This window comes from Microcebus murinus, chromosome 6 (assembly GCF_040939455.1).
Source record: "Microcebus murinus isolate Inina chromosome 6, M.murinus_Inina_mat1.0, whole genome shotgun sequence".
Lineage (NCBI taxonomy): Eukaryota > Metazoa > Chordata > Mammalia > Primates > Cheirogaleidae > Microcebus > Microcebus murinus.
In genome coordinates, this window is record NC_134109.1 from 73219788 (window position 1) to 73234079 (window position 14292).

The 14292-nt window shown below is 40.5% G+C and overlaps 2 protein-coding genes across 5 annotated transcripts in view; one reads left to right on the top strand and one right to left on the bottom strand.

The window, feature by feature from the left end:
* Nucleotides 1-5005, top strand: part of SLC12A6 (solute carrier family 12 member 6) — a 96432-nt gene extending 91427 nt beyond the window's left edge. For all 3 annotated transcript variants that reach the window (XM_076004223.1, XM_076004222.1, XM_076004224.1), the window contains one exon: nt 1947-5005. In XM_076004223.1, coding sequence (XP_075860338.1) covers nt 1947-2038 — 92 coding nt within the window. In that variant the 3' untranslated portion in view covers nt 2039-5005. The remainder of the gene's footprint in view (nt 1-1946) is intronic.
* Nucleotides 4839-11200, bottom strand: EMC4 (ER membrane protein complex subunit 4). 2 transcript variants are annotated; one of them, XM_012742870.2, is made up of 5 exons: nt 10997-11194; nt 10554-10668; nt 6597-6750; nt 6176-6336; nt 4993-5248 (listed from the first exon to the last, which is right to left on the bottom strand). In XM_012742870.2, exons 1-5 carry the CDS (start codon nt 11080-11082, stop codon nt 5213-5215), a joined length of 552 nt encoding a protein of 183 aa, XP_012598324.1. In that variant the 5' UTR covers nt 11083-11194; the 3' UTR covers nt 4993-5212. The 2 variants fall into 2 exon arrangements, with proteins under 2 accessions (XP_075860340.1, XP_012598324.1); XM_076004225.1 differs by lacking the exon at nt 6176-6336 and having other exon boundaries at nt 4839-5248; nt 10997-11200.
* Between the last annotated feature and the right edge of the window lie 3092 nt (nt 11201-14292).

Here is a 14292-nt window from a genome sequence, read left to right on the forward strand (position 1 = left end):
AGGTAGAAGGATTGCTGGAGCCCAAAAGTTCCACCCTGGATGACAGAGTGAGACCCTGTCTCTTTAAAAAAAAAAAAAAAATCTTTATACCCCCATTTCCCTCTTTGAGGAAGGAAGACTTAAAAGTCTTAGGCAAGGATTCTTACAAAAGTCGTGAGATTAATCTCTTTTGAGGGAGTTGGAGGTGTAATATATTCTCTCTGAACCCTAAAAGACTTTTTAGGTGGTATATTTGCAACAGGATGTCTAATTCAGTGTATAATATTAAATAGTAACAATAAGGAAGTATCAATGGTAGGATGGAGATCTTTGTGGTGATAGACTAGTTCTGTATCTTGATGACATGGACAGTTACATGGATCTACACATATGATACAATGACATTGAATGTACACACATTGTACACACATATGTACACACATTGTACCAATGTCATTTTTCTGGTTCTAATATTGTACATGAGATGTAACCATTGGGGGAAACTAGGAGAAGGCACACAGGACCTCTTTGTATTTTATTTGAAACTTCCTGTGAATCTATAATAATTTCAAAATAAAAAGTATTAAAAAAAAAGACAAGGCCAGGCAGGTACAGTGGCTAATACCTGTAATCCTAGCACTTTGGAAGGCCAAGGAGGGAGGATCATTTGAGAGACCAGGAGTTCAAGACCAGCCTGGGCAACATAGCAATCTAGTCCCTACAAAATATATATATATACATAAAATAATATATATATGTATATATGTATTCTATACACTGGATATATATTTTATTTTCAGTGTATAAAACCCTGACAGTCCTAGAGACAGAATATCCACATTTTTTCTTCCTTTTGGGCTCTACCTACTTTGCAAAGCCTCTTTTTTTTAGATGGAATTAGGGGAGAAGCAGCTGAGGTAGAGCCTCCCTTAACTAAGGTGGAAAAAAGAGATGGGGATTATTCTTCATACCCTCATCCCAGGATTGTTTTTATGGGAACCTTTCAGCACTGAATGACATAGACTGGCCCATTCCTACTAGTTGCATTTATGAAAAGTTAAAAAAAAACAGAAAGAATGGGCTGGGCATGGTGGCTCACACCTGCAATCCTAGTACTTTTGTTTTTGTTTTTTGTTTTTTTTTTAATCCTAGTACTTTTGGAGACCAAGGTGGGAGGATCACTTGGGGCCTGGAGTTTGAACCAGCATGGGCAACATAGCAAGATCCCATCTCTACCAAAAAAATAAAAAATGAACTGACAGAATAATCTGACTTGAACAGTTTCACTTAGAAATTACTTGGGTTCTCTCTAGTAATCTTAAAAGCTGCCCTATTGTGGCTTTTTCTTATTATTTTTTGGCATTTTTGTCATATTTTATCATTTAGAATAACATATTACTTGTGGCTTCTCCCCACCTTTTCCTTTTTTTTGAAACAGTCTCTCTGTCACATAAGCTGGAGTAGAGGTGGCATGATCATAGCTCACGGCAGCCTCAAATTTCTAGGCCTAAGCAATCCTCCTGCCTCAGCCTCCTGAGTACCTGGGATGACAGATACGTGCCACCAAACCTGGCTAATTTTTTATGTTTATTTTTTCTAGAGATTGGGTCTCCCTATGTTGCCCAGGCTTGTCTCAAAAAATCTACCCACCTTGGCTTCCCAAAGAGCTGGGATTAAAAGTATAAGCCACCATGCCCAGCCTTTTCCCATTTTTAAAAGTGACATTTAGAAAATATCTAACAAATGGGGGACAGTCTTGTATTATATATGCAAAAAAAATTAGATCCTTAGATTACTTCGCAGGGTTAAATTAAATCCAAAGTTGAGACTTTTCTAATTCTGAGTATGTAATAATTAAGACACACATGCTGATTTTATAGCTCTATGATCAGATAAATGGATTATGATGGTGCCAGGTTGTAAATACATGCTCTTTTGCCTGTTTTTCTCCTTGACAAATTATGAAGATATGGAGTTCCTAGAAGTGCTCACCGAGGGACTAGAGCGAGTTCTCCTTGTCCGGGGTGGTGGCAGTGAAGTGATCACCATTTATTCATAATCTGTTCCTGAATGATTCTGCTTAGCCTCACCTTCCCTAAAAGGCCTCCATCCTCCATGGAAGTGCCAGCTCTTTACTACCACTCCTGCTCAACTAGAGGCCTGTGTTCTACACACATCACACTGAAATCTAGATGAGCTGAGCCTCAAGTCCTTGTGCAGAAGAGTACAAATGGATCTGCTCTTTGCTCCCATATGATGTGCAGTCTTTACAGAAGCAGCAAATATTCCCGCAACATCAAAACAATGGTCAAGTCTTAAATAAAAGCCATGTCTGACTGAAGGCAAATTAGAATTAACAAGCTGTGCTAATCACTGAATTGGTAAAAGGGATGCTAGAAATTCAACTGAAGACAAAAAGCAAGTATATATCCAACATTAGAAATGAGTCTCAGAAATCATGGTTCAATGATGACATCAGAGGGGTAACAGCCAGAAACAGCTTCATCTTGCTGAAGAATTCATGGCTAAGAATATGGGGACCTATTATCCTATGGAGATAACCTGTGGCAAGCCAAGCTGGAAACATTTTTTAGCTAATTATCTTTAGTGTACCCACTGCTTTCCTCTAATTTTATATTAGGGTACTAATGTACAAAACCTGAAACATGGCTGCAGCCTCTATTTCTTTTCCAAACACAAGAGTCCCCCAAAACACCAGGTTTAAGTATCTATACTGCGTCAGTGTATATTTCACCTGTTTGTTTCTCTTAACTCAAAACCCATTCTGCGGTTGTAACACAGGCTATGTGTACCATGGAAAACATGTTTTTTAAAAAGTAAAAGTTATTTTTTTCAGGTTCTTTTCAAATGGCTGAACTAAGGGAATTCCAAAAAGAAGCTATTAAGATATACTGAAATACAGTGTGGTTCTCTATGCAACATGGACAAAACATACACAAGCTGTTATCTAAAAAATATAGGTCATGATGCACATTGACCATAGATTCTCCTTTCTTTCTTTTTTTGCCCTCTGAGTTAGAAGGTACAGGTCAAAAATCATAAGGAACAAACACTAGGAAGACTGGATAAAGTCCTTCCCTAAAAGCTTTGGACTATCTTTTAAAGGGGGAATCTAGCAATGGAATTGGAAGTTCTAGAGCCATATTTTTCCATAGTGCCAAAGTTACTGAGCTGCTACTCTCCTTACCTACTTCACTAAGTGGCATACAGATTGGCATTGGCCTGATTCAAGAAACTTTTCTTCCACTGAGAAACCTGTGGCCTCATCTCCAAAGCCATAGTTAAGACAAGGCATTCAACTTAATGCCCAGAGTATGAGCATTTCCCCTTTTTCTTTCAATTTTATTCTTCATTTGGACTGCAGACATTTGACCCTGAACAAAGAGATTATCCAAACCAACGGTCTTCTGCTATTTCAGTTTTGTTTTCAGAAAGCTCAAAATGTGCCAAGGAAAACTTGTGCAAGCTCAGCTTTTTTATTTACCAATTTACTGATTAGAAAACATCTGGCTTACAAGCATAAGTAAACTATGTGGCTGAGTAGTAATTTAAAGTATGTGGAATCTTCATTTCTTTTACAGGATAAGTATTTAGAGAAACTGTATTCATGGTTGTTTTTGAATTTCACTTTATTAATGACAAATAGTGCAGTTCTTCTTTGATTCCCAAATAGGCTATGAAGCAAGCTGGCCTATGTGTCACAAATTAAGGTCAGAGAAAACCCTTCAATATGGCTTAAGAAATTGTCATTTTGATTTATTCCCTTTGCTCATACTTCAACCTCTAGGATAGCAAAGCAGATAGGATCTTGTCTTTTTTTCTGCTCCTTCCTACAGAGGGTAGAAGCATTGTTTACAACTCCACTGCAACACTCCATTGCCTAGTTGAGTATACCAGTAGTGGGTGAGGTCCTCTAGGACCCAAGATCTTAAAGACCCATACTATAAAAGCCTGCCCAGAATTCCCCTATACCTACACACACCCCTGGCCAACACAATGTATTTTTTTTCTATAGAGAACAAATATGGGCAGAAAATAATGTTAGTTTTAGAAGTGCTGTTTGTGGTTGGAGCTCTGTAAAAATCTTTTAAAGGGATAAGGGAATTAGTGGCTATTAATCTAGCCACTACTTCAATCCCTAAAACAAAATCACTGTTACATCGAAAAATGATTAGGCCAGATTTATACTCAAGCTGTCTAGAACATTTCATGTCTATGTATGTTGCTTATGCTGTTTGTTTCCAAAGTGTCTCGTCTCTTTTAATCACTGCAAATAAAGCAATACTGAAAACTTGATGAGAGAGAATGCACCTTAGGGGAAGGGGCTTTGTGTTTCAAGAGGGAAGAGAAAGGAAAGACCTCCTCCTGCCTTTTGAGTAAGATCCAGCTTTTAAGTCTTACCTATGACTTTATCAGGGCAGGTTATAATAATACACGTTCTCCTCCTGTGGGCCCTCTGCCTTCCATAGTTATCTTAAAAGCTGATATTTGAACTGCAGCATCTTCTTAACAGGTGCCAGGTTCCTCTTGGCAGGGGAAAGATCACTGTATATCTTCCATTGCCTCAGATTGCTGTGGCCCCAAGGATCCCACCAATCCTCATTCCCCCAAACATGTTAAAGATCCTCTGTTGTGGGTATTAAAATAACAATTATACTGTAAGCATATTTATGTGCTCTTTTTGACTGGTTTATATTTCTTTTCATCATGTATAATCTGAATCCAGCATTAGTTTCTCATATCTTCCACAAGTGTCTCCAGCGGAATTTTTATGTCCCAGCTTGTATAAATAGAAAAGAAATATTAAGAAAAGTAGACTTAAGGGAAACTTGTGCAACTTTTTTTAAAGTATTGTTCTCAACTATTTAATTTATTGAAACGAGATGCTGCTATAGTTCTTGATTTAGCAGCAACCATTCTTTTGTTTACATAGAGTTATGGTTTTATTTGTTGTTTTGCTCTGTACTGGAAACATAAATAAAGTTTTCTACATTATTTTCAGTCAGGGGTTGTGGTACAGTTTATTTGTGTTTGTAATAATGTGAACATTGTCCTCCTAGTAGGATCTATCTCCTCACCATGAAGAAGAGACCTTTTTGGTTTTTTTCAACACGAGTGATTATTTTAAGAGTATGATGAGGAGCTACTGGGCAAAAAAGGAGGATATAAATAAGACCCAAATACATAGGCACCAGGTGCTGCTTTCTCAGGTTCACAAAAGCAATCCTCCACCACTGAACTCCATTCTCTGAAAGAAGAAAAAGTAAAGTGAGTGGTGAGTAAGTATTAAAATAACTTCTGGAATCAATTACTTAACACTTTAATCACAGGATCTATTTTGCCTTATCCTTAAAAAATAATTTCCAAACTCCTAATTGCTCTTATTTCTTAATAAACTCTAGGCCGGGCACGGTGGCTCACGCCTGTAATCCTAGCACTCTGGGAGGCCGAGGCGGGAGGATTGCTCGAGGTCAGGAGTTCGAAACCAGCCTGAGCAAGAGCGAGACCCTGTCTCTACTATAAATAGAAAGAAATTAATTGGCCAACTAATATAATATAGAAAAAATTAGGCCGGGCGTGGTGGCTCATGCCTGTAATCCTAGCTCTCTGGGAGGCCGAGGCGGGCGGATTGCTCAAGGTCAGGAGTTCAAAACCAGCCTGAGCAAGAGCGAGACCCCGTCTCTACTATAAATAGAAAGAAATTAATTGGCCAACTGATATGTATATAAAAAATTAGCCGGGCATGGTGGCGCATGCCTGTAGTCCCAGCTACTCGGGAGGCTGAGGCAGAAGGATCGCTCGAGCCCAGGAGTTTGAGGTTGCTGTGAGCTAGCCTGACGCCACGGCACTCACTCTAGCCTGGACAACAAAGCGAGACTCTGTCTCAAAAAAAAAAAAAAAAAAAGAAAAAATTAGCCAGGCATGGTGGCGCGTGCCTGTAGTCCCAGCTACTTGGGAGGCTGAGACAGAAGGATCGCTTGAGCCCAGGAGTTTGAAGTTGCTGTGAGCTAGGCTGATGCCATGGCACTCACTCTAGCCGGGGCAAGAAAGTGAGACTCTGTCACAAAAAAAAAAAACAAACTCTAATACCAACCCTTAATTCACCACCCTCAAATGGGTCAGCTATTCATTGTACATTATAACTGCCCCAAATGCAACTTTTCCTTTGCCTTACCTCAGGAGGCTCAATGAAGGCTAACCAGTCTGATGCATGTGTAGGCAACAGTCCCATGGACTGGCACTTGTAAACAGCCAAAGCCAAGCCCATCAGGTTCCCAATAAGATAGACCAAACCCTGAAGAAACTTCTGGCTTGAACTTTCTAACATTTTGAAAGCTGTTGGGGCAACAGAAGTTGTTAAAACAAAAACAACTTTTTTTCCCCCAATATAAATTAAACCAACAATACATTATATAGACAGACCCACAGTAAGATAGCAAACAGGACCATTAAAGGCAAACAGAAAACCATAAGTACTATTTCCCCCTCCATGCCACTAACATTACCTCCACCACCCTGCACACCCTCCAGCCAAAAACTGCCTAAAAATTTGCTTTTAATTCTTAAAAGTTAAGGATCATTTCAAGAATACTTACTGGCTGAAATGGCCATAAGTGCCTGAATGGGTCGCCAGGCCATCATACACACCATCATAGTAGGGAAGATGGAGATAGTATTGCCTGCCATGTACATGATGAAGAGGTTCATGGGAATCTGTTTGAGGGGACCCAAGGCAATGTCCCAGCAGCGCTAAAACAAACACAAAATTTTAACCTCTGATCACTACCCTCAGTCCTACATTTATGATATCACTAATGCTAAAGTCAAACAGAAGAATTACCAATTCCCTGCTTCTGACTGAGCTGCCTCCTCAATTTCATCACTCCTTCCATTCTACATGTTACCACAGGAAGGCTCGCTCTCCTACTAAAGATAAGGCATCCTCACCATCTGCTGTGCTTTTCCCCATAGGTTTTCCAGATGTCATTTTATCTGCTGATTTTGGTTAAAAGATTTCCCTGTTTTCTTCTGCATCTATCATTGTCCCACCTACAGTTGAAGAGATAAATCCACCTAGTGGCAGATTAGCACACCTCAATCAATAACTAATAGAACTACTGAAATGTTTTAGTTCCAGGAAAAAAAAAATAGAACTAACAGACGAATCAAGATATAGAAGATGTGAATGACATTAACAAATTTAACCTAATTGACATATACATAACATTACACCCAACAACTGCAGAATTCACATTCTTTTCAAACACAGGGTATTTACAAAAACTACTTGCTGGGAGGAGGGGGCGGGTATATACATACATAATGAGTGAGATGTGCACCATCTGGGGGATGGTCACACTTGAAGCTCAGACTTGGGGGGGGTAGGGGGTCAAGGGCATTATTTGAAACCTTAAAATTTGTACCCTCATAATATGCTGAAATAATAAAACCACTTGCTGAGCCATGGAGAAAATGTCAATAAATTGCAAAGAACTCAAATTGTACAAAATATGTTATTTGACTACAATGCAATTAAGCTAGAAATAATTTAACTAGAAAATCCCCTATGGTTAGGAATTAACAAATGTACTCTAATTCATGAATCAAAGAAATGACAATGAAAAATAGAAATATTGTTACCTGACAGCAAAATACCACATATTAAAATTTGTGGGACATAGCTAGAGCTCTGAGAAATCTATAACCTTAAACACAGATTAGAAGACTAAAAATAAACTAAGCATCCATTTTAAGAAGCTAGAAAAAGAACAAATTAAACCCAAGGATTTTGAAAATAAAAATGAGAGCAGAAATTAAAATTAAAGCCAAAAGCATTTTTTTGGAAAAGATCAAGAAAATCAATACTGGTGAATCTGATAAAAAAAGAAGCCAAATATTCAATGTCAGGAATGAACAAAAGGGACATCTCTACAAATCTTGCAGATATTAAAAGTGATCACATTATGAACAACTTTATGTCAAAACATTTGAAATTTTAGGAAATGGATAAATTCCTAGAAAAAAAAATGAGTTATCAAAATGGCAAAAGAAATTCTGTTAAATTAACTGAAGGAAGCCCAGATGGCTTCCCTTAGCAAACTCTATTAAACATTTAAGGAAAAAATAAAGCTAATCTTACATAAACTCTTCCAGACAATAAAAAATGAACATTCTACAACTCATGACACGGGGCCTCATAAATACCAAACGTGACGAGGACATTAGGAGAAAATAAACTTTTGGCCAATATTACTCATGAATCTAAATGGAAAAAATCTTAAAATATTAACAAAGTAAATCTAGCTATATAAAAAAACAGGCCATTTTAATAATAGCTTACTCCCATGTATTACTCATATTACACTTTGATGTACCAAGATGAAAAATGATAGGATGATACTTTTCCAGGATCTATAATGGCTGTCATTTTCATATTGTGAAAATCACATCTATTCCATGAAACAAAGATCATTTAGTATTGAGTAATATTAAGGCTAGGAAACAAATGTGAAAAGTGCCAAGCACTGTTCCGGGCACTTGGGATACATCAGATAAAATCCTCCTCTCAACAGGGCAGGGTGGCTCATGCCTGTAATCCTAGCACTCTGGGAGGCCAAGGCAGGAGGATCACTCAAGGTCAGGAGTTCAAAACCAGCCTGAGCAAGAGTGAGACCCCCGTCTCTACTAAAAATAGAAAGAAATTAAGTGGCCAACTAAAAATATAGAAAAAATGAGCCAGGCATGGTAGCACATGCCTGTAGTCCCAGCTACTCAGGTGGCTGAGGCAGAAGGATTGCTTGAGCCCAGGAGTTTGAGGTTGCTGTGAGCTAGGCTGACTCCACGGCACTCTAGCTGGAGCAACAGAGTGAGACTCTGTCTCAACAACAACAACAACAAAAAATCCTGCTCTCATGGAACTTACAAAAATGATAAGGCAGATGGACAACAAACAATAAGTAAGCTGTATCATATATATGGATGATATGGGGAAATATAAAGTAGGTAAACAGGAAAGGGACTGCCATGAGAGTAGGCTTCACTAAGAAAGTAACATTTGAGAGACCTAAAGGAAATGAGTGAGCAAATCATGAAGGTATCGGGGAAAGAACACTCCAGAAAGAGAGAAGAACAAAAAGCCTGAAACCGAGTCAGGCATGGTGGCTCACGCCTGTAATCCTAGCACTCTGGGAGGCAGAGACAGAGGATCGCTCAAGGTCAGGAGTTCAAAACCAGCCTGAGCAAGAGTGAGACCCCCGTCTCTACTAAAAATAGAAAGAAATTAATTGGCCAACTTAAAATATAGAAAAAATTAGCCAGGCATGGTGGCGCATGCCTGTAGTCCCAGGTGCTTGGGAGGCTGAGGCAGAAGGATCACTTGAGTCCAGCAGTTTGAGGTTGCTGTGAGCTAGACTGATGCCAGGCACTCTAGCCCGGGCAACAGAGAGACACGCTGTCTCAAAAAAAAAAAATAAATAAAGCCTGAGACCAGAGTTTGTCTGATATCTTTAAGGAGCAGCAAGGAGGCCATTATGACTACAGTGAGGTCAACAAAGGGGAAAATGGTAGAAGAGGTCAAAGATGCAAGTGGCACTGACCAATGCCAAGTTATGTAGAACACTAAAAAGACTTTGACTTGTATGCTGAATGAATGGGGAACTAAAAGTTTTGAGTAGCAATGATCTGACATTGGATCATTCTAAATGCTTAGGATCATTCTAAGTGCTGTGCTGGGAATAGACTACAGGGAGTAAGTTGCTAAACTAGTCACAAGTCTGCTGCAAAGAGGGACACAAGAAATCATTTGGAAAGTATGTTCTCTTTCCAGATGGTGGTGATTTCATGGAGGTGTACCACTGTCAAAGCCCATCAATGGTTGAGCTGGTTCTCAACTGAGGGCAATTTGCCTCCTGAGAGACACTGGTAATGCTGGAGACATTTCTGGTGTCTCAACTAGGGAAGGGCACTATTGGCATCTAATGGGTATAGTCCAGGGATGCTGCTAAACATTCTACAGCGCACAGTACAGTCCCCCAACACTAAGCATCCAGCCACAAATGTCAACAGTGCTGAGTTTGGGAAACCATGCTTTAATTGAATACAGTTTATTGTACATAAAGTATGCCTCAAAATAATTGATTTAATAACTTTTTTTTGGTCTACTGCAGAAATCTGAGTGAGGGATGGCAGCTTAGATCAGGATGACAGGTGAAGGCAGAAAGAAACAGTAGGACTTGGGACCTATTTTGAAGGTAAAGCCAACAAAATATTCTGACTGGATGTGTGGTGTAAGGGAATTAGAATATAAAAGGTTCCCACCAAAAGATCATTTTCAACCTACTTTTTTATACCTTATGTTCCAAACATCTTTTATTGTTCAAATTATTAAGCACTTTTGGAGCGGATATGCAAACTACTGTAATACTAATCTAGAGGAGTTTAGCTTCCAAATATTCAGGTTAAGAGTTATCTACAGTAATGCTGCCTGGGAGATGAGAGTGGGTGTGTAGGTCAGGACTGGTCCGAGGACTACATTAACATTTATCTCTCTGTACCTTCTCCACTAGGATGCGGTCTGTCTCTTGCACACTGGTATCAGGCACTTGCTTGTCCAAGTAACCGACTGGGTAAAGTGAATCTCCCTGGCCACTGCCCCGGTCACTTCGGCCCCTAAAGAACCAAACCAAGAAAATAAAGGTGCAAGCTTCCACACTTCATATCCCACATTTCCTGCTCTACCTATCATAGGAATAAAGATGCTCAGATACACAAGCCCCCTTGTGGGTTCGTCAGTCCTGTGCTTATTGGGAGGACTGAAATAAGCATCCTTTAAGCACAGAAACCTCCAAGGCAGAGAAGCCGCTACCTCCCCCATGTGATGACTGTGTGCCACCCATCCTTCTCAAAGAGTTGCGCCTAAGGGCTCAGGTCCCCTTCGTTACTCTGGGGCAGTTCTGGGATGAAGGCTCCGATATCCACGTACGCCCAGGCGCCTCACCTGCTGCCTCCTCCAGGCCCGCTCAGCTCAATGGCCCACTTGAAGCGCCGGCCTCGGTTGGCTACCAGGCTCCCCTGGGCCGTCATGTCGACGGCAGCTTTCTAAAGCCCAGCGGCTTCTCACTCCAAAGCGCACTCGGGTTTCAAACCCACCGGCGCACTTCCTCGCACTCTGCAAGCCCACTTCCGGCGCGTGGATATAGACGTCACTTCTACCCCGGAAACTGGAGGTCCTGCGTACTAAAGGCCGAGTATTTGGAGTTGGAAGAGCCGAGAGGAGAGAGTGGCAGGCAAGCCTTAGAAGTCCCTAAGGCGTCTTCTGAGCGCTCCCCCTCCTTCTGAATATGCCTGTTGTGTGTTCCCTAATCTCAGAGGTGCGCTTTACGGAGGAGAAGGAAAGTCTAACTTTACCTTAAGAATTGAAGTCAAGAAAAGCTTCTTAACCTGCCAGGCGCTCCCAAGAACTCGAGATTCAAATACAGGGTTTAATCCTAGCTTCGATGCTGTGTGACCTTGAGCGGGTCATTTAGTAGGTTCTGAGTATTGAATGTCCACGGCGTTCCAGGAACTTTGTTTTTATTTTTTTATTTAATTCGCAAAGTAACCCTGCAAGATAGTTCTGTCCCCATTATGCACAAAGACAAGGTGGCACTTTGGGCTTGGGATTCAGATGGCGTTTTTTAAATTTTTTATTCTTTTTTAATTTTTTTTAAATTTTAGCGTATTATGGGGGTACAAGTGTTAAGGTTACATATATTGCCCATTCCCCCCTTCCCCCTTAAGTCACAGCTTCAAGTGTGTCCATCCTCCAAACGTTGCACCTCTTACTCATTGTGGTTGTATATACCCATCCCCACTGACACTCGATAAATGTTACTCCTGTATGTCCACTTAGGTGGTGATCTGTTAATACCAATTTGCTGGTGAGTACATGTGGTGCTGGTTTTTCCATTCTTGGGATACTTCACTTAGTAGAATGGGTTCCAGCTGTATCCAGGAATATACGAGAGGTGCTATATCACCATTGTTTCTTCAAGCTGAGTAGTATTCCATAATATACATATGCCACATTTTATTAATCCACTCATGAATTGATGGGCACTTGGGTTGTTTCCACAGCTTTGCAATTGTGAATTGTGCTGCTATAAACATTCGAGTGCAGTTGTCTTTTTCATAAAGTGACTTTTGATCTTTTGGGTAGATGCCCAGTAGTGGAATTGCTGGATCAAATGGTATATCTACTTGTATCGCTTTGAGGTATCTCCATATTGCTTTCCACAGAGGTTGAACTAGTTTGCAGTCCCACCCGCAATGTAGGAGTGTTCCTCTCTCTCCGCATCCACGCCAGCATTTATTGTTTGGGGACTTTTTGATAAAGGCCATTCTCACTGGCGTTAAGTGATATCTCATTGTGGTTTTGATTTGCATTTCCCTGATGATTAGAGATGTTGAACACTTTTTCATATGTTTGTTGGCCATTGTTCTGTCTTCTTTTGAGAAGTTTCTGTTCATGTCCTTTGCCCATTTTTTGATAGGGTTGTTTTTTTCTTGTTCATTTTCTTGAGTTCTAAATAGATTCTAGTTATCAGCTGTTTATCAGATGTGTAGCTTGCAAAAACTTTCTCCCATTCTGTGGGTTGTCTGGTTGCTCTCTTGACAGTTTCTTTGGATGTGCAGAAGCTTTTTAATTTGATCAGGTCCCATTTGTTTATTTTTGTTGCTGTTGTGATTGCCTTTGGGGTCTTTTTTTTTTTTTTTTTTTTTTTTTGAGACAGAGTCTCACTTTGTTGTCCAGGCTAGAGTGAGTGCCGTGGCGTCAGCCTAGCTCACAGCAACCTCAATCTCCTGGGCTTGAGTGATCCTTCTGCCTCAGCCTCCTGAGTAGCTGGGACTACAGGCATGCGCCACCATGCCCGGCTAATTTTTTTATATACATATCAGTTGGCCAATTAATTTCTTTCTATTTATAGTAGAGACGGGGTCTCGCTCTTGCTCAGGCTGGTTTTGAACTCCTGACCTTGAGCAATCCGCCCGCCTCGGCCTCCCAAGAGCTAGGATTACAGGCGTGAGCCACCGCGCCCGGCCCATCCTTTGGGGTCTTCTTCATAAATTCAGATAGTGTTTTGAATCCTGGTTTCACCACTTACTGTGTGACCTTGGGCAAGTCAAATCCATTGTGTTTCAACCTTCTCCAATGTAGAAGTTAGATAATCTGCCCACTTTCAAAGCTTGTTGTAAGATCAAATTGTACCCGCCACATATGCAGTGTGTCCTGGGTTTTTGTTTTTTTTTTTTTTTTTTTTTTTTTTTTGAGACAGAGTCTCACTGTTACCCTGGCTAGAGTGCCATGGCATCAGCTTAGCTCTCAGCAACCTCAAACTCCTGGGCTCAAACAATCCTGCCTCAGCCTCCTGAGTAGCTGGGACTCCAGGCATGCGCCACCATGCCCGGCTAATTTTTTTTTCTATATATTTTTAGTTGGCCAATTAATATCTTTGTATTTTTAGTAGAGACAGGGGTCTCCCTCTTGCTCAGGCTGGTTTCGAACTCCTGACCTTGATCGATCCACCTGCCTCTGCCTCCCAGAGAGCTAGGATTATAGGCATGAGCCACCATGCCCGGCCTCGGTTTTTTAAATGTGTTTTTAATGATGTCATTACATCTGCATTGTTATTTGTGCTGACTGGATTTTGTATTCAGTTGTATACCTTTATCATAATTGGACCATAAATGTCCATAATTGGACATTTTAAGTTGTCTCCTAATTTCTTTTTCTTTTATGACCAGTGTTGCTGTGAACATCTTTGTATTGTCAGGAGTTCGAAACCAGCCTGAGCAAGACCCCATCTCACTCTAATGAAAATAGAAATAAATTAATTGACCAACTAAAAATATATATAAAAAAAATTAGCCACTCATGGTGGCGCGTGCCTGAAGTCCCAGCTACTTGGGAGGCTGAGGCAGTAGGATTGCTTGAACCCAGGAGATTGAGGTTGCTGTGAGCTAGGCTGATGCCACAGCACTCACCCTAGCTGGGGCAACAAAGTGAGACTCTGTTTCAAATAAATAAATAAATAAAAATAAATAAAACCAAGAGAAATGGTCCAGTAAAGAATCTCCTATATGGCTGGGCGCAGTGGCTCACACCTGTAATCCTAGCACTCTGGGAGGCCAAGGCGGGAGGATTGCTCAAAGTCAGGAGTTTGAGACCAGCCTGAGCAAGAGCGAGACCCCATCTCTACTAAAAATAGAAAGAAATTAATTGGCCAACTAAAAATATATAGAAAAAATTATCCA

What these genes read in the sequence shown, in the direction of transcription:
- EMC4 (XM_012742870.2), bottom strand. Translation starts at nt 11,082, where the DNA reads ATGACGGCCCAGGGGAGCCTGGTAGCCAACCGAGGCCGGCGCTTCAAG. An exon ending in ACTTATGGCCATTTCAGCCA is followed by an intron (nt 6,337 to 6,596) that starts GTAAGTATTCTT and finishes TTGCCCCAACAG; the next exon opens with CTTTCAAAATGTTAGAAAGT. An exon ending in CCTTCATTGAGCCTCCTGAG is followed by an intron (nt 5,249 to 6,175) that starts GTAAGGCAAAGG and finishes TTCTTCTTTCAG; the next exon opens with AGAATGGAGTTCAGTGGTGG.